Raw genomic sequence first — 20,665 nt, 5'->3', positions numbered from 1 at the left:
GATTCAGAAGAACTAAGATGGGGAAGGACAAGAGAGTGAGAAAAGAGCAAGATGCATACATGCCAACATTTCTCTGATGAAAATGGAGACTCCCAATTAAAAGCGAGGCATACTGGGATCAAATCAGAAATTGGGACAGCTTCTGTAAATCCAGGAATATCCGTGGAAAATAGGGACACTTGGAGAGTCTGCAAGATGATGCGACTGAAAAAGAAAACGCCACCCTCCTTTTATAGATCTGCGTGCATACACACACACAACTGGATTAAACTCTGGGCCTGGGGAGGTCCCTGGGCAGTCGAAATCTTGGGACCCTCCACTCTAGTGGGATAGCATTGAACTAATAAGGCTTGGTTGTAATTTTCTTTCAAGATCAGGTATTGCAGGGCACTTAAAAAGTGGGGGGCCCATAGGCCAGTGCCTTCTCTGGCTATTTGGTGAACTAGCACTGCACACATTTAATGCAGTGGGAGAATATTCACAGGATCCGACTGTAAATGCAGCTGTGACTGCTGTTGGTTCCAGCTGCCTTCCTCTCCCCTGTAGCTGCTGACATGAGTTCCCAGCCAGAGTCATCTAGATTGCATTCTTTTTCTTCAGAGTCTCAGGCTGGCCAAGAGCTAAAAAAAAAGGAAGGGGACACCCTTGTCCAGCCCAAGATTATGAAGAAGAGCAGGAAATGTTGAGAAGAACCAGGGCATATTAAACTTAAAAATAATATGGAGTTGTTTTGGGGGGTGGGGATAGCAATTGCTGAAGGTGGGGAGGAAACATAGCAAGTTCAAAGTACCCAAACAAGAACTGAGAGGGCATAAATCTGTACTGAAACTATTTGAAGGGTTTTTTAAATATAGAATTGTTTCTAAATGTCCTGCTATCCGAACACAATGTGTTTTCAGGAAATGGTTTGTTAGGTGAATGGATGCAGAGTAATTCAATGATCTCCATTGGTTTGGGATATCTGAATCTGTGGTGTGCACAGGGAGTGGATATTTTTTTATAACAAATGTTTGATAGTGGGACCTGCATGTATATGGAATTGCCTGTGGAAATTATTATTTTTCATTTTCATTTTCAAAGAAACTGCTTGGATTATGGGAGTATATACTCTTTTTTAACCCTGTGATGCTATTGTTTTTCCTAATTGCAGCCTGTTTTGGCTTCTTTTCCATCTTTCCTGGCTTATCTGATGTATGATTCAGCCAGGCAGGGATCACAACTGGAATGGTGCCACGTAGCAGAGTCAATCCAATTTGGGCTACATGATGTTGCAAAGGAGGGCAATGTGATTGAACAAGAGAACATTTTTGGCAGGAGTTCCCAATACAATTACTGGAAAAGGTTGCATTGTTTGACAGGATTCATTCAACATGAATGGTGCTTCATAATTTAATAGGAAGATTAACTTGATGAAACATAAATCCATCACACATGCCCTCAAATCAGTTTTAAATAGATAGTTTGAAGAACAAAAACCACATGCAACTGCTCATGATTATTCTGTTTCATTGAAATAGGAAATTGTTTCATGATTACAAAGTATCAAAGCACTGTTATGCATTTAAATAGCAGTCACAGGTCCTGATTTATTACTGGATGGGATGAATATTGAATCCACTTTTGCACGTGGTTATGGCAGTCATATTTACATCATGTGACTTCATTTACTGATAACCATGGAACTCTTACACACAACAGAGTGGTGCACTATCAAGAACAGAAGCCACAAGAACAGAAGGCCCAAACACATGGCCTTAGTTTGTGCCCTCAGTGTCCAGTTTGATGCCCTGGAGAAGCAGCATGCAGCCGCTGGGCGACCAAGAGGCTGGATCCATCACCAGGACATCTCACATGCTAGCATAGAAGGTCTCCAAAACTAACGTTGTCCCCGATCTTCTCCATAGGCCTTTCTTCATGCTTAAGAAGCAATGCACCTCTTATCAAGAAAATGGCAACGGCCATGGCTTTTAATAATCCCTGGCACCTCCAAGTAGATAGGGCTTTTGTTAAAAAAAGCAGTTTTTCCAACTGTGCAAATTCTCCATCAGATACTCCACACTTAGAATAAAAAAGGCAAATGAACACAAAGCATCCTCTGCTCCTGGCTTACACTGCATATCAGGGACAGCTTCTCTGTAAGAGTCAGTAGGTCTTATCTACTATACAGCAACAAGTCATTTATGAACCTGCCTTAGTTCAGTAATGTTACCTGCCTGAAGGAGAGGAGGTTGTGCCCCAAAAGAAGAATGTGTTTTAATTTGGTTTGGGCAGTATGTTTCAGGTATGGAAACTGAGTGCATTCTACATGGTATCCTTGACATGACCTGTCATTTAAGTGCTAGCCCTGTGTCAACACAAGCCAGAATGTTATTGGGCAAACTGAATTGCAAGGCACTGTGGTGCTCCTGAGGTCATGTAACTTGGTGGATCAGTGCCAGGAGAGTGTATCTGCCTAGAACATGTCATTCTGAAAGGATTATCCATGCAAAATCTTCCCAAGGATTGGCTGCAGAAGGAAAGCTTCGGGATGGATGCACCCAGAGTGGCTTGAGGCTGATCAGCGGCTGTGTCAGTGGTGTATCTGTTGCCATGCAGGCTGATTAAAACGCTAAAAGCAAAGTACCCTCTGCACTGATTTGCCTTTTCCAGTCTCTTTGGAGTTTCTCAAAGTTTCTAGAGCTAAATGTCCCAGGTTCAGCTCACCCATGCCTGTGCAAAAGAAAGAGAAAAACACCCATTCACAGTTTCATTAGGATCTAGCTAATCCCCACTCAAAGGTATGCTTTCCAAGGCTGCTTTTTCCCATTTTCCCAGCAGCATCAGATGGTGGCAGGAGAAGATTCATTCCTGAGGACCTTCCTCTTCTTATGCATGGAGATAGGCGTCTTGCCAGTGCTCCCCTGATTTCTTCAGAGAGCTGCAGAAGGAAAGGGGGAAATGGCCTCATGAATCGCAGACAGCAACATTTCACAAGAGTTATCTCTTCCATACCCTACCAGTGCTGCCGTCTGTCATGTCCTCTAAATCTGGGTCACAGCATTGCCCTGACTGAGGGGGATTCAGATTTGGACAAATCACAGGTTGCCTGACTTGGGGAGGGAAAACTTCGGAAACCCCTTCTGTACCCTCCTGGCCTAAGGATGTGGCTCTCCCATCATCCTCAGACCTCAAGGCTAACTTCCCTGGAGCTTCTGCTGCTCCACAGCCATGTAGGAACATGTATCACAGAGCCAACTTTGCAACCTTTAAACATTGCTTAAAGTTTTTTTTTTTTGGGGGGGGGGGGGACCCCTGACAGTCATTTTTAACCTTGCTGAGACAGGGTTGCAAGTGGGACCCACTGAAAACTGTTCAGGCACTTGACCTGACTGGAATAAGCTGTTTATTGCTTCCACTTTACATGTAGGCTCCAAGCCCAGTAGGATTTCCCCCACTCCCCAATTGATCCTACCTCCCTGATCCTCCTTCAGTTAATTGACACTTACTGCAATATATCTGCAAAAGCCGTGAGCAAGGGCTTGCATTGGTACTCAATGCCATGCTTGGCACAGAGGGATTTCACCAGAGGAGCGACCTTCCAATAATTGTGGCGAGGCATCGTTGGGAAAAGGCTGTGTTGAAAAGAGGGATAAATGGGGTCAAGCAGCTAGCAGAGAACCTTAAGTGGGCCAAAATCATCCCAGTCCTGCCCAGTTCAGCCTTCCATGAACTGGTGCTCTCCAGATGTTTAGGATTACAACTTCCATCAGCCCCAGATAACGTGGCTGTGTACCATGCAAGTGTCCCTGAAAAACAGGAACATCCCATTTTTTATCATGAGAGAATGGCGGCCATTTTGGCTGCTATGCTCTTGCGTGATTTTGCGGCATGATTTTCCCCTGAAAAACAGCACTTTTTCTGGGGCTGTGATCTTACACTGTGCCCCAGAACACACATTTTTGGGTATTGTGCCCAGGAAAAGTGGGGGGGGGGTTTGGGGGGTAACCGTGGAGCAAAATCACATAAGATCCTGGCAACTGAAATGAACCGCTATGCTCTTGTGATAAAAGACAGGAAGATGGCCTCTGGTAAGATGGCACCCTGGATTTTGGCTTCAAAATGTTGGAGAGTATTTGGCTGTCCAAGGCTGGTTTAACCTATTACATTTTTAGTTTATTAAGCAGTGCAAAAAGCACTCCTGGCCACCACCTGTCTTTCCAGGTGCGAAGTAACATTCAGGATTTGGGGGTGGCCCATCAGTTCCATTAGGGGCTCTCCCACATACATTCATAAAAGGGTATATTTTTACTCACTGGTGCTCAATCTGGAAGTTTAGGTGTCCTGTGTACCAGTCATTGAACAGGGATTGATCCACATTACACGTTGCTGCAAGCTAAGTGAGAAAGAGGAACGTGCTGAATCCCACTTCTTTCATTTTCAACACACCATATTCCTTCATTTAATCTTTGTTGTACTGCATACTACTGTTTTTAATTGTTCTTTGTGGGTTTCTTTTCCTTGTTGGTACCGCATGTGAGGCCACTAAAAAAACTTCTGAACTCAACACAATCTGTGTTGTGTGACCATGATGAAAATAGGCTATAATCACGAGTGGAGAACTATGTACACTGTGGAACATTGGTGCTTGCACTGCTGAAGAGGCAAGTTGTTTTTCAACTGGAAAGTGTGTTTTCTCTGTAGCAGGTTGAAGAAACTTCAGAGAAACTTTGGACTCTTTCCCTTGTTCCTCTGTTATTTCCACTATATTATTGGTGACCGCAAAGTGCACCAAATAGATCTATTTAAGCGTTAAGAGCCACTGATCAACACATTTGCAATTTGTTATAGCCACACACAATGAATTAATTGCACTGGGAAGTAGGAATAGGTGAAACCAATTTTGGTTTCTTTCTGTTTCTTATTTTCTCACTCTTAAGTTCAGTTTCCCTTATTTCCACATCAGTTTGTGATTTTTATTTTGAAAAAGGCCTCATGGACATTCACCAGCATTTTAATACAAATTTCTCTTAATATTCACATTTGTATGCTATTCTACTTAATATACACATTTTGCAATGCAATTTCCTGTAATATGAGGCAGTTTTATATGTTATTTTCATGAACACATGCCTTTTAATGGACACTTTTATCCCAGTAAATTCACTTTTGTAACCATTATTCGGCGGGAGAACTGCATTGAAAAATTCAGAAAAGTGTGGATTTTGAAAGATGACTTTTTTGGTTTTCCTATTGTTTCAGAAAATGCAAATTAGGTAGGTTAACTTGAAATGTGAGCTGAATAGAGGGCAAAGGTTAATTTCATTCATCTTCCTTCTTCCCACTCCCCTTTTTATGAAGATTACCCACTCTGGGATCCCATAGCTAATTCTCCCCTGGTCTCCTCGCTGGCACAAATAGGACTAATTTAGCCAGCTAGCCCTAGTGATCATCTAATATTTATTGGATGGATTTATTGGATTTGATTTTTGATCTTTGAATTTATTGTTATTCTCGCTTTTATACTGTATTTTATGCTGGGTTTTTTGTATCACAATTAAGTGTTTTAATTTGTTGTTAGCCACCCTGAGCCCAGTTTTCTGAACCAGGAAGGGGGGCGTATAAATAAAAAAATTGTTGTTGTTGTTGTTGTTGTTAGTTGTATGGGTAAACCACAACATAAAGATTTGGCATTTGCTTGGCCTTAGGGAGCAAGCAAGATGATAAATAACTGGCTATTAAGAAACAAGATTAGTACCACAAGCTATCCTTCCCTCTTGTCCACACTTTCACCTTCTCTGCTTGTGTCAGGTCAGAAAACAAAGTTAATCTGGCATTAGTGTCTCTATGATCTTATGGTCCCTATCTTTATTGGCAAAATTATGGGCCTTAGTAGACAATGGAAAAGAAGGATTTGCAATGCAGCCTGTAGGGCTGGGTGTTGTCAGCTTTCCAACATTGTGGTGTATCACCAGCCAAACATCACAATACAGTGGTATCTTGGTTGTTGAATGTAATCTGTTCTGGAAGACTGTTCAACTTCCGAAACGTTTGACAACCGAGGCGCAATGGGCGGTGGGCAAAACCCATTGAAAAAAATGGAGAAACGTGCCTCAGCCTCAGGAGAAACATTCAACTTTCAGAAAACGGAAACATTCACTTCCGGGTTGTCAGCGTTCAAAAGCCGAAATGTTCGACTTTCAAAGCGATTGACAACCGAGGTACCACTGCATACATCGCAATGTTGAAAAGCAGAGGAACAAGCTGCAATGGTCCCAGCCCCACGAGGCACCAGGGTGAAACCACCTCAGTTCCCTTGGTGGGAGCGGTGGCAATTTCACCTGGGTGCCTCACAGGGCCGGGGCCAATGCAGGTTGTTTCTTCCGCCAGGTGGTGGCAGAAGAAGGATTCAGGTTAAGGCAAGCCCCATCCAAGATATACTGCCAGGTGAAGGCGCCATCGCACTCTGGCTCCCAAACCAGTCCTAGGTGATGTATCAATACATTGCCCAGACCCAGCAGCCTGTCCCATAATATAATAGTAGTAATAGTAGTAGTAGTAGTAGTAGTAGTAGTAGTAGTAGTAGTAGTAATTTATTATTTATACCCTGCCCATCTGACTGGGCTTCCCCAGCTACTCTGGGAGGCTGCAGAATGATGGGGGTGGAGACACTCCTTTAGGTATACTGGGCCGAGGCCATTTAGGTAACTTGCAACCTACAGGTAACTTGTAACTTACATGCATTTAACTTGTGCACATTCAGCTTTTTGTTCTTCCATATATATATATATATATATAATAATAATAATAATAATAATAATAATAAATTTTATTTATATCCCGCCCTCCCCAGCCGAAGCCAGGCTCAGGTCGGCTAACAACAATCAACAATCAAACAATCAGATATTCACACATTCTAAAAATATTTCATTATAAAAATCAATTAAAATCAAATTAATGGCAACTAATTAAGCAAGATTCTAAGCAGGTTGCCAGAGGAGGGAGTCAGGCTGCGCCCTGACCAAAGGCCTGGTGGAACAACTCTGTCTTGCAGGCCCTGCGGAAGGATGTCAGGTCCCGCAGGGCCCTAGTCTCTTGTGACAGAGCGTTCCACCAGATTGGAGCTGCAACTGAGAAGGCCCTGGCTCTAGTTGAGGCCAGCCTAACCTCTCTGAGGCCTGGGACCTTGAGGATGTTATTATTTGCAGACCGTAGGTTTCTCTGTGGGGCATACCAGGAGAGGCGGTCCCGTAGGTACGAGGGTCCTAGGCCGTATAGGGCTTTAAAGGTTAAAACCAGCACCTTAAACCTGATCCTGTACTCCACCGGGAGCCAGTGCAGCTGGTATAGTACCGGATGAATGTGATCTCGCAGCGAAGACCCCATAAGGAGTCTCGCCGCGGCATTCTGCACCCGCTGGAGTTTCTGGGTCAGTCTTAAGGGCAGCCCCACGTAGAGCGAGTTACAATAATCCAGTCTGGAGGTGACCGTCGCATGGATCACAGTGGCTAGGTCAGGGCGAGAGAGATAAGGGGCCAACTGCTTTGAATATATAATTCAAAAAGGGGTAGAAAGAAGGTGGACATCTGGGTGGGGGGGACTTTGGCAATTCCACCAGTCATTGCACCCAATGTGTTTTGACAATACACGATTTTGGCTTTATGCACAATCCCTGGACCATAACCCCTGGAAACATTGAGAGTTGCCCGTAGTATTATTATTATTATTATTAACCCACCCTTCACCCTAAGGTTCCAAGGCAGGTTACAACAATATACGATACTAAGAGTGGACTTCAGCATGATGCTCTTCCAAACATTCTGTTTGCACAAGCATTGCAGCTTGCTAAATGGAATAATCTCCCCTCTTCTCCCACTTCCAGCCCACTGTTCCCAGCCCCCTGGAGCCAATTTCAGGAGATGTGGGGTGGGGAGGGTGGAATGGGAAAGCCCCATTGCACAAGCCAAAATTCTTGTGCAGGGCTTTAGCTGATGTGGTTTGTTAGGTGTCTCCTTCCCTGTGCCCAAATATATTCAGGAATGAGCTTATTATATGAAAGAAAGATGAAGATAAAAGCAGTAGTTATCTTACCTGGGCAGACACCCAGTCTAAATTCTGGTCATAGTTAATGTTCATTGGAATGTGGTTCATCTGTGAGATCCAGAGAAACCAAGAGCTTTCTAGGAACCTAGGCAGACAAGCAACAACGCTAACAATCACCATCCGGATAAGCTAAAGGTAAACACATAAAGGCCACAACCCTTCTTTTTATTTTGCTTTGAAATTGCTAGATCAGGGATGGGAAACCTGTAGCCCACCACATGCTGTTGGACTCTAACTCCCATGAGCCTCAGCCAGCATGGAATGATGGGAGTTGGAGTCCAGTAACATCCAGAGGCCCACTGGTTTCTCAACCCTGCATGAGACCAAAAGCCATTTAGAGCAGGGGTTTCCGAACAGTGGTCCAGAAGCTTCAGTCAGGTGGTTTGCAAAATGACTGCAAAAATGAAATTAAAAACCATTTGGCATCTCACACAGTGTATTACAATTATTACAACAGGCAGAATGTTCATTAAGTGGTCCTTGAAGACACTCAACAATTTTCAATTGGTCCATGGGTGGCTGTGGGGGCATCTAGAAACCACCGATTTAGAGTAACCACTAGAGGAGGCACAGTCTCTCCTGTGAGGCACCTTCCTGGGCTGCTTTTGTGTCATTGTGGTATGAGGGTTTGACATATGTAGGAGCCAGTTTCTACATGAAGAGAGCATGTATTCTGAACACACAGCTCATAAATTAAGGAAAGCCTGTAGAGCAGAAAAAGCAGAAGAACTATTACCTGGCCAACCAGTAGTATGCCATGAAGGTCTTAAATCCCATTAAAGGAACATACATGAGACAGATGCGGACATAGTAAAGCATCATGAAAGCAAACTCCTGCCAAAGGGGGGGGGGGAATAGGTTAGAAAACAGTTGCCAGGTCCTTCATTTCAGATCTACTAACTGTATGCAACAACTATGGAGAACACAAAGGCCATAACAAGATATGAATGAAGAGCACTGTTTGCATGCACGAGAACATCCAGGGATGCTGTCATGAAAAAAGGAAAGGGCATGAAGGGGATCAGTAATGGTCAAGATGGGACAAGGCTGAATCTGATGGGCCAGGTAGATTTTCTACAGGAAGCCACATTTCTCTTCAAAGTGAAAAGAATTCCCAGAATAATTCATTGAAGGGATTTTTATCCCTCTCATCTGCTGATGTCACCCAAGCTTTTTGTTAGGAGGGTGTTCAAATCAGAGATCCCAGGAAGGCTCACTAATCTCAGGGGTCAGCAACCATTTTCAGCCATGGACTGGTCCACCGTCTCCCAGACTATTTTTTTTTTGGGGGGGGGGGAATGAATGAATTCCTATGCCCCACAAATAACCCAGAGATGCATTTTAAATAAAAGGACACATTCTACTCATGTAAAAACATGCTGATTCCCGGACCGTCCATGGGCCAGATTAAGAAGGCGATTGGGCCGCATCTGGCCCCCAGGCCTTAAGTTGCCTACCCCTGCCGTAAAGCATTACCAGCCCATGACAGCAGGAGAAACATGGAATGCAGGGGAGGGAGATCTGCCTCTCCCTCTGTTTCTCTGGTGTCCTGATGCACTACATAGTCAACAGGCCCAAAGCTGCCTCATAGGAGATGTAGATCTTCCAAGGTATGCAGAGAACGACGTCTTCCCAGTTGCCTTAGCTCACTGCACAGCAGCATACAATAGCACCAGAGAGTGAAAGGAAGGGTCAGGACCCTACCTTTCTCCCCGCTCCCTGCATACTGCCACTGTTCCTGCTCTGTCTTATAAAAAAAGGTAAGGGTACCCCTGCCCATACAGGTCAGTCTTGCCAGACTCTAGGGTTGTGTGCTCATCTCACTCTATAGGCCGGGAGCCGCAGACACTTCCGGGTCACATGGCCAGCGTGACAAGCTGCATCTGGTGAGCCAGCGCAGCACATGGAACACCGTTTACCTTCCCGCTGGTAAGCGGTCCCTATTTATCTACTTGCACCCGGGGGTGCTTTCGAACTGCTAGGTTGGCAGGCGTTGGGACCGAACGACGGGAGCGCACCCCGCCGCGGGGATTCGAACTGCCGACCATGCGATCGGCAAGTCCTAGGCGCTGAGGTTTTACCCACAGCGCCACCCACGTCCCCCTGCTCTGTCTTATACCCGTCCCCAAATAGACTTATCCAGAGGAGAAACCACTGCAAATATGCAGGTGACTTACCAACCAATTTTTCCTTTGAAATGCGAAACGCAATACAGCAAACTGGACGTATAAAACGAAGGTCAATGGGGCCAAAACTAGTGAAATCAAAAAAGAAGAACATTACAAAGATGTAAATCACCCAAACTCAATACAGCCTATCTATCTATCTATCTATCCATCTCTGGTCATACTGGCCAAATAGTAGTAGTAGTATATAATAATAATAATAATAATAATAATAATAATAATAATAATAATAGTTACAGATAGGTAGCCGTGTTGGTCTGCCATAGTCAAAACAAAAAAATTCCTTCCAGTAGCACCTTAAAGACCAACTAAGTTAGTTCTTGGTATGAGCTTTCGTGTGCATGCACACTTATCTGAAGATAATAGTTTTTAATAATAATAGATAATGGTTTTTAATTGTTTGAAGATAATTGTTTTTAATAATAATAGTAGTAGTAGTAGTAGTAGTAGTACAATAACAATAACTTAAAATAGAATTCCATATTTTCATCAAATCATCCATCTAAAACTTTTGTCAAAAAAATTTATGCCATCCGATAATAATGCCATTGTTCTCATCCACCACAAGGCATGGCTTTACTAAAGGTTGCAATTTCCGGATTCATACTCCTGAGACCCATCTCTGGGGGCCTTCTGGCAGTTTCCTCACTATGATAACTGAGATTACAGGGAACCAGAGAGGGCCTTCTCGGTAGTGTCACCCTCCCTGTGGAACGTCCTCCCATCAGATGTCAAGGAAATAAACAACTATTTGACTTTTAGAAGACATCTGAAGGCAAGCCTGTTTAAGGAGGTTTTTAATGTTTGAAATTTTATTGTGTTTTTAATATTCTGTTGGGAGCTGCCCAGAGTAGCTGGGGAAACCCAGCCAGATGGGCGGGGTATAAATAATATATTATTATTATAATAACAAAATGGCAGGGACACTCACGGGCGAAGTATATGTGCTGGTGCTGGTAAGGCATGTATTTCTTTTTCTTCTTGCCAAGCTGCAGATGGAGAGGAGAAGTAACGTGGTTAAGCTGACAACTATATATAAACGTTCTGAGTGCCAACTTCCATTTGTTACAATAGGGATCCTTGTGTTAGCTCTAATAAGTACAATTGGGGAGGAGACATTATACATAGCAGGGTCTTCTCAGTGGTGGCACCCTATTTTGGGAGCCTACAGGCCAGAGGTTCTCTACCATTGAGCCCACCAGGCCTCAGAGGTTGGCTTGTTAAGCAGTTCTGGGCAAACCACAAAGCACGTGACGTGTCATCCTTACGACTTTGCAGCTGTGGCTTGAATCCAGGGACACAAAGAAAGAATCTTTCTTCCTTCAGCCACAGCTGAAACTTTAAATCACCTGTTGTCACCTGCCATCAAGTGACCAACAGCTTGGCCTGTCAAAGGGATATGTGGAGGGATGGCCAGAAGGCCATATCCATTTCTGAACTCCCGCTCCAGCCTGTCATGAGCAGAACAGATGCCATCTAGAAATAAGGAAAATAAGAAACTAATCTAATGGTATAAACAGCCCATCAACAACATGAGCTGCAGGAAGGAACACTAAAGCTGTTCCTTGGAGATGGCATGCTTCCTTTCTTCCTAGGTTGCTCACTAAGAGTATGAATTTTGTTAACATGGTGTTCCCTTTTCTATGATTTGAGTCACTCCCAGGTCTTTTGCTCACCTCCACAGAGAGCGCCTTTCCCAGGCTGAACAAAAATGGGTGCATATTGAGATCAGGGTCCTTGCGGAAGCAGTTGGGTTTGGCGTGATGCTGGTTATGCATATAGTTCCATTGGCTTGGTGGTCCACCCTTCATACATAATGAAAATACACACATAGATACCATTTATTCGTGGGTGGAGCTACATACTGTACTCATTACTGCTGTATAAAGATTGCAGAATATAAGAGATTAATAAATCTAGGTGTATACTGTCAGGGAGAGGCAAACGGGAAAAGATGAAAGGACAGTAACCAGCGGTTATAGAGAGCCTAAAGAGATTATCAGCAGCTTGTCGTCTGACAGTCAGTCTGACGTAGAGGGGGAGGAGGATGAGCCTGGGACAAGTCATGCTGTACACAGAGGAAGTAAGGGGAGGAGTTTTCGCAGACTTGCATGCTGGGTGCGGAAAAGGAGGAAGTAAGATTAGAGGGAGCAACTGCGCACAAGGAGAAGGACGTTAATGGAAACGCTGGAGATGTACGTTTGAACTTTGTCAAATAAATCAATTGTTGGGAACTAGCTGTGTAAATAAACCATATATCCTAAAGACAACACAGTCTCTGTTGTGCCTCCTTTCCAAATGGAAACATGAACCCTGAGTAAGCGTCTGAAATCACTGGAATCTTGCACCGCTCAGAGATTAGGGTGGCATGAAACAGTGTATTCTATTGGCCAAAGACTCTTGTAAAGTTTTAAGACGATATCTATGTTACAGAGATACATAGTGCTTATTTAGTACCTTGACTTTATTTGTTCTTTACTTCCTAGTGAACCAGGATCCACTGCTAGGTAGTACCCAAATTATTCTTTAGCCATGATGAACTGAGGTATTCTAAAGAGCCCCCTTACTGCCGAAGTGAGGGGAAAGAGTTGCCACAGTCCTTCACCAGAGTCTTTTAGCCCCAACAGCTGGTGTTGTGTAGCAAGCTGTTCAAATCTCACCAAAATCATGAAGCCACTAAGCCTTAAACCATGCTTTTCTTCACTTTGCCCCCTGAGTATGGACTGAGGCAATACTAATAGAGTGTTGTACGAATGAGTGAGATCCCATATCTGAAGCACACTGAATGCTTGAAACATCATATCATCAACACTATTTTCATTATCCTTGTTATCATCACACCAGACAAGCCCAAGAAATGATCCTTTTCCCCCCAGTGAAGTGCAAAGAGGGCACTGCTATTGGGACATTGTCATTGTATCTATTTGCATATCATTTTACCTTACATATTCCCATCACAATGAAGTGAAATGGTCTGTTCCACTTGGCCTTCTGAAAGACTGAAAGATGCCCAAGATCATGTTGTAAAAATGCATACTGGATCTGGAAGGCAAAAAGCAACACTAGGACAATGTGATGCAGTATGGCACCATATATTTGAGAAATGGTGAAGAATTCTGCTACTGCTTTACACGATAAACTCAGGAGCATCAGTGCTAATTTATTGACCAGAACGCCAACAAAGAGGCTGAAATTCCACTGACACAATAAAATTCCAGCATTGTGGCTAGGGAGAATGCTATGAATCATAAATCAGTTCATTGATCCTGGAGGTGCTGAGAAACACCCCAGAGATCTTCATGACACAAATACATTACCTGTGCAACGGTGAACAGTGCCACACCAACAAGGAAGGGCACCCAAGATACTCCAAAATACCAGATAGTCAGCCAGGATGCAGTATCTAGCAGGAAAGCATGCAGAAACATGAAGCCGAAGAAGAGAAAACGAGGTTGTAGGAGTCCCATCCTTTTCACTGTGGTGCGCAGCTCATGAAAATCATTGACCAGCATTGCCTGTGAGAGGTGCCTAAAGTTAATATCTCTTATCTGTGGTTATATATGATGCAGACTGCGAGTGGAACAGACTTACAGAAACATACTCTGGAAGGCACCCAGCCAGCAGGGGGACTGTGAGACCAGGGGATCTCCTTTAGCTCAGTGTCTAACCAGGGACAGGTTAAAAAAGCAAACAATCCCATCTCCACTATCTCCCCATCTTCATTTCAGTGAGAGATGAAGAGGAAGCTGTAGCAAGCAGATTCTCCATAGGGGTAGGCGCCTTTGTAGCTTGGATTGTCTGCAAAAGGACAGCTGGCTACATTCTAATAATTTGAAATACTGAGCTTCTGCAGCATCATGAAAAATCACATGCCCAGTGTGTGTTTTCTATTCTTCAGTGATCACTAGGACACAATTACTTAAGATGTTGAGAGCAAGGTTATAGGGTCACAAAGGGAGTCCTACAGCCAGTTAGGTGCCACAACTAGAACATGTGCTAAGCATGTTACAGAATTGTAGTTGCAAGCTACTGTATATTTCCTGTATTTGTTATCTACAGCGTTATTCCTACCATTAGGCAGAGTTGGTGAGGGAGGACAGTACCAGACTTCCTCCTAAGTCCCCCAGCAACTCCCCTTTATCAGAAAACAAAACTGTGTATGTCATGCAGCCTACTTAAGATATCCTGCTGGTCTCAGGTGTGACGATGGACACTGTCCTGACACCAGCATCACCAGCACTGAAGCTATGGGTCAGATTCCAGACCAGCAATATTCAGTATATGTAATGGAGAGGGTGCCATCTTATCCTTCCTCCCAGGCAGCAAAATGTCTTGAGGCTGGCCACACCACATATCCTTAAAAGAAAGTTGTGAGGGAAACTCACATTTTTGGTTGGTTCACAGCTGGGTTGATCAGGTGCCAGCTCCCCAATTAGTAGGGGGCTCAGGTATTTCTTGACTAAGTCCTCATCCTTATGGAAAGCGGTGAAAGCATCCTAAAACCACAGAGAGAACAAAAATAGGGTGTAAAACGGAGGAGGCTGCTATGCTGAAGTGATGGAGCTGATATTCTGGGAAGTTTGTTTTCAGCTCCACAACAAATGATACAAGGTGCTGGCTGGTTCTCTTCCTTGAGGGCCGATAGTCTCAGTGATGCAGGCTGATGGGTGATTTTGGAATTACAGTTCATTGGACAGTTGGGATTGGGAGTCAAGAGTGGGGAGGGAGGTACAATCAGGGTTTTTTATTTTTTTAAAAAAGTCAAGTGGTGTATAATTTTTATTAAATAAATAAATACAAATTCTGAACAAGGAAGGAGATACGACTTGACATTTGGAAGGGGAAGTAACAGGACCTCTGTGGGCCAGTGAGGGGTGGGGGGAGAAGCAGCAGTAAAATGAGGGGGAGGAACTGTTGTGAAAGAATGAGAGAAATGAGAATGGAGGTAAAGTAGGCGAAAAAAATAAAGAGAAGCTTAAGAAAGGACAACATACTGAGAATTTTGCCTGGGGGATGTGTAACTTTGGGCAATTCCCTCTTGCAGATGTATGATGAAAGAAAATCCCAGTGACACATTTGGGAGTGACATACATTTCACCCGTTCACTGTTAAGTCAAATAAGTCACATATGAAGGCCACTCCATACAGAATTTTCCCGCTGGTGCTGGTTCTCATTAGTGGTCCCCCACACAATTCTCTCCCCCCCCCCCACTTAAGTTTCCTGAGTTTGCTGATACCTCCCTCTCTCAAGTGTGGGTGTGCTGCTGTTATCATTCCGTAAGTCCAAGCACTCCAAGACTAGGGTAAAGATAACAGTTGGGAAATGCTTTTTTTCTTCTGCATTCCCTTGGGGACATTTGTTTTTGGGCTGGCATATCAGCAATAGTTAGGGCCAGAGCCACCCCATTCTGTCTCTGACTCTCTCTTAAAGGTGAAACAGGGAGATGTCCAGGGAAGTAATGAGGGGTGCTGGCTATCTCAAGATTATCACACACACCCTACGCTATACTCTTTCGATCTTATTCTCTCTCAAACAGAGTCAGAACTGGGTGTGGATGCATCCATTAAAGGATGGCTGTCTAAAACCCCCTCTCCCCACCACCCAAAGTAAGACCACTAACTCCAGCTTCTAAAATTAACCAGCTGCATTTTTGTACTCTCACTCTCACACCTGAACATCCAGCAGAGGCGGATTTAAGGGAGCAAAACTTTTCCTCCAAAGAAAGCAGCACAGGGAGAGTTTCCTCACCTTCTTTGTACCAGGCTCTTCTGCCAACTCTGTGAATGTGAGTATTTTGTGTCCTGAATGACCGAATTCACAGCAGGGAAATCAAGCCCCCGAGCCGCAAGATCCATAGCAAAGACAACTGCTGATTTCTTGCCACAAAATCAGTGTAGACCTCCATTCTATTCATGTGCTGCTTCTTGCCCCAAAGAGCCAGTATAGAGAGCCCGGGTCGAAGATGGCAAAAGACTCTAAACAAATACTGAACCTCTTTACAGCTTGAAAAAAAAATACAATACTTTTCTTATTCAGATGACTTCTCAAAAAGGAGTACAGCATATTGATTTTCTCATGCAATTCACAAGCAACATGGTTCTGTTTCAAAGTTGCTGGGGTACTGAACTTTGCCTTCTGGTGTACCCAGATATATGCTGGGTGTCTCAAGCTCAGCCAAGCCAGGTCCTCCACTGATTTGGTTTGCATGGCTGAGAAAAACAGAGTCTGGTGCAAAGCTGGGAAGACCCCAGACGCCAGAGATGTAGTTAGGGCATTTCCTCATGTGCTGTGACAAGATTCTTGTTGTGGGAGTTTGTGCATGACTAACTGTCATGATCCTGTGTGGCTGTGGCGCTCTGCATTTGGGAATTGTGTGGAGGAGAATATCTCTTTCAGGGGACTTAGATTTTCTTCTCCATTCCGGTTTGCCCTGCCCTGTGGACTGCAAGTGAACTGCTTTCAACCTTCCCACTTGGCCTGAGTGAAAGGAACTTAAACATGAGGACTACTAATGGTCACATTCTTCATCTTTTCTACCCTCCTCAAAGACGCAGAGGGAAAAAGACAACCTGATGACTTCTGGTTTAAATTGTTTTGGAAGCTATTCAGATAAATGGTTGGAGGGGAGTTGTAGCAACAGTTATTGGTCATAATAGCTCAATTGTCCCTAAACATGATGAACAGGTTGCAATTAGTCCTTTTCTTCTAGAGAAAGGGTGCCAGCACTCACCATGAAGTTGTTAAGCAAGTGCCACATTTTTAATTAGTGCTTTTCTTCTAGAAAAAGGGTATATACACTTGAGTACCCACAAAAAAAGATGCACTGGTGGCAACCATTTTTGATCCTGGCATCTGAGGAGCATCAGTCAGTGACAGACTTGTTCTGTGCACCATAACTCAAATCTAAAAACTCTTAAAAGTTCTACTCCCTCTGGAGTAGAAATCATATATCGAACAGATGGAAAGCTCTTTAATCTGAGCAGGCAGTAAGGTTACTGTAACTTCTGTCATAGAGCTTCAGTATGCTGATGACAACGTGGTGCATGTAGACTCAGAGGATGAAATCCAAACCATCCTAAATATCTTCACAGAAGCTTACAAAAAGCTTGGCCTATTGCTCAACATCCAAAAAACAAACAAAAAACCCAAAGTGCTGCACCAACAAGCATAAAACAACCCCTCTGCGGCACCACAAACCCAACTCAGTGGTGCAACATTGGAAAATGTTGATCACTTCACCTACCTGGGCAGTTATCTTTCCACAAGGACCAACATTGATGTCAAAACCAGCATCGCCTGAACTCTGAGTGCAGCTTTCTCCCAAATGAAGTGCAGAGTGTTTGAGGACTGGGACATTCACAGGGAAACCAAAACGCTTGTTTACAAAGCTATTTTACTACCAGCCTTACTGTATGCTTGTGAAACATGGACCACTTATAAACGCCATCTCCAACTCCTTTGAAATATTCCATCAACAGTATAGCTGAAAAATTGTACACATCAACTGGGAAGACGGGCAAACTAATGCCAGTGTACTAGAAGAAGCAAAGATCACCAGAGTCGAAGCAACGATCCTTCAACATTAACTTTGTTGGACTGGTCATGTTGTTCAGATGCCTGGTTATCATTTTTCAAAACAACTACTCTATTCCGAACTTAAAATAGAAAGCGTGCTGGTGGTCAACAAAAGAGGTTTAAAGACTCTCTCAAGGCAAATCTTTAAAAATGTAGTATAAACACTGACAACTGGGAAACACTGGCCTGAGAGCACTCCAATTGGAGAACAGCCATTACCAAAGGTGTCATGGGCTTTGAAGACACTCAAACTCCGGTCGCAAGGGAGAAACATGCTAAAAGGAAGGCACACTTGGCAAATCCACACCATGATCAACTCCCTCCCAGAAACCTATGTCCCCACTGTGGAAGGACATGTGGATCCAGAATTGGCCTCCACAGTCACTTACGGACTCACTGTTAAGACCGTGTTCATGGAAGACAATCTTACTCGGCTACAAGTGATCTACACAGGAGAAGAAGAACTCTGATCCAGCTAGACCAGCAGTGAGTCAATGTTAAGAATACATAGGCCAGAACAAGTCGTGTGGCGCACCTTTTTCTCTATAAAAATGATTAGAGCTTGCTTGCCTGCTAGTCTGAACAAGGGAACAATTGCATAGTTCCTATTTAATTCAGTGGATCATCAAGCATAGTGAGGCAGTCCAAGTGTGGGCATGGTCCAATAACCAGAGTCATGAGACAAAGTCGGGTCAAACACAGCAGAGCCATCCGAAGGTAGGCATGATTCCAAAAGCAAGTCATTACTGGCACGGACAGACAGTTTAGCGTAGGCCACAGAACAATTATTAGGTTGCACATAATAATTAGATAATGATTTCTGATGTAGTTGTGATGCTTAGCTTATTTCTTAGTTGCTGCTTTTTGAAGTGTTTTATAGCGTGTAATTGTTTTATTGATGATTTGTTAATTTTGTGTTTTATGCTGTATTTGTGATGTTCTATTATGTCATTGGCTTTTTATTGTTTGTAATCCACTTTGAGATTCATTTGAATGAAAAGCATCATAGAAATAAAAGCAATCAATCAAAGGAGATTAAGAAACATCTAGGTCATGCCCAGGTGCTATGCCATTTCCAACATGAATGCTATTTTTAGTTGTTATAATGCTCATCATTTTAGCAACAGAAATAAACTATTAGTTATTTCTTTTGAGATTAATTTCAAAGGTGTGCTGCATACCACCAACAAAATGTTATCAGTGCTAACTTTAATTCATCAAGGTATCCCCATTCATTTTCCTGCTTTATTGGATTTATTTTTTTTTATAAAAAAAACAAGCTGCAGATGAAAAGACATAAATTATGCCCCTTACCAAGAATGCTCAATGAAAACAAGTTTTCTTTCAAACTCACCAAGTAGACCCACTAAAATTAATTTACCTAACTAGTCATGTTCATTAATTTCATTGGGTCTACCCTGAATAAAGCTTAGCTGAATGCCACCAAAATAGCCTTTTATTAGGCTACCTTTGATCATAGGCAGTGCTTTATGAATTTCAACTTCACTGAAAACACCACTGAATGAATTTGGTTGGGAAGCTATTGTGAGAGTGCAAATAGAGAAATATGAAATCCTAAGCATAACTTAACAAGAAACCACACCCACCCACCCACCCAAACCTGAGAGATCTCACTGATGTTTCTGAAATTCCTCGAGGCTCCCCAGCGTTATTGATATTTTGTCTGAGGAAAACCCCTCAAATCCACTTGAATATCACCCGGACAAAATTTAGATGGTGCTTCTGAGCAAGCATTTTTTGAAGACGCTTTGAAGCTTAAGGTTGCAATCTCACACATTATTAGGCTGCTTAAATCCCCTGGGATTGAAATGCTGTGGGATTTAAGCAGGCTAACATTATATAAGGTTCTAATCTACTATTTGCCCCATTTCCATGTCTGAAAGAGGAGTTGCAGACTCTTGCTTCATCCATCCATCCATTCATTCCCAGATACAACCCAAATTCTTTTCTGAATAGCCTGCAACTTCTGGAATTTCCTTTTTTGTCCCTTCAGATGCTTCTTCCCTTAGTCTAAATCTTTTTAGCACCCTCATATATTATACAACGTTGGCAAGTAAGCACCATATCATATGATCATCTGAGGCTGCCTTACATTAAGTCTAACCATTGCCCATCTCACCCAGTCCTGTCCATTTTGCCTGGCAGTGGTTCTCCAGGGAACCAGGCAGATACTGTACCTTTTCTATGTCTCCTACCTGAAATCCACTGAGATAATAGGCAGTACCAAGATTGAACCCGGGACATCATGCATACAAAGCTGATGTTTGGCCATTAAGCTATGCTTCTTCCCAAATGCTCTGGATCCCCAGGCCCCACTACAAGCTCTCACCGTGGCATCTTGTCCTGCATAATGGCTGATGACACGGGTTCCTCCAGGGTGTCGCAAATGGAATTGGCTGATATCATAGATCTTCCTTCGGATTACCAGCCATCTCTCCTCCTTGAATTCTCCCTTGCCTGTGCGGAGTCCTATCTCCTCCCAGGTGAAAAACTGTGGGGCACCCAAGGCAAGTTCTGGCTTTCCCACACTAGTGCCCGACTCTGGAGGCATCCTGACCATCCACTGAGCACATACAGCTCAGTTTTCCAGCTAACTACTCTGCTTCCACTCTGTCCAGTGGAAAGGTTGGTGCAACTGTGTCTCTGTGCTCTGCTTTTATAGAGACCTATTGTCATCACCACCCTTTCCATTCCATTGCTCCAGGCGTTTTCTTTCAGAGCCGTCCTATTTTGCTCTTCAGCAATGCTTCATAGGAGTCACCCTTCACCAGTCATGTCAGCTCATGATTCTTCTTATGAGATT

The 20,665-nt window shown here is 43.5% G+C and overlaps 1 protein-coding gene across 1 annotated transcript; it reads right to left on the bottom strand.

Annotated features, from left to right (window-relative positions):
* Positions 1-1,492: 1,492 nt before the first annotated feature.
* On the bottom strand, positions 1,493-20,510 carry LOC310825639 (acyl-CoA (8-3)-desaturase-like). Its single transcript, XM_083699548.1, has 12 exons — positions 20,192-20,510; positions 14,651-14,761; positions 13,583-13,780; positions 13,206-13,307; positions 11,942-12,070; positions 11,197-11,254; positions 10,257-10,333; positions 8,816-8,913; positions 8,068-8,164; positions 4,293-4,372; positions 3,486-3,611; positions 1,493-2,917 (listed from the first exon to the last, which is right to left on the bottom strand). The coding sequence occupies exons 1-12, from the start codon at positions 20,420-20,422 to the stop codon at positions 2,866-2,868; spliced, it is 1,359 nt and encodes a 452-aa protein (XP_083555674.1). The 5' UTR covers positions 20,423-20,510; the 3' UTR covers positions 1,493-2,865.
* Between the last annotated feature and the right edge of the window lie 155 nt (positions 20,511-20,665).

Source organism: Podarcis gaigeae, assembly GCF_964106915.1.
Source record: "Podarcis gaigeae genome assembly, chromosome: 1".
NCBI lineage: Eukaryota > Metazoa > Chordata > Lepidosauria > Squamata > Lacertidae > Podarcis > Podarcis gaigeae.
This window is presented reverse-complemented; position numbering and strand designations above follow the sequence as displayed.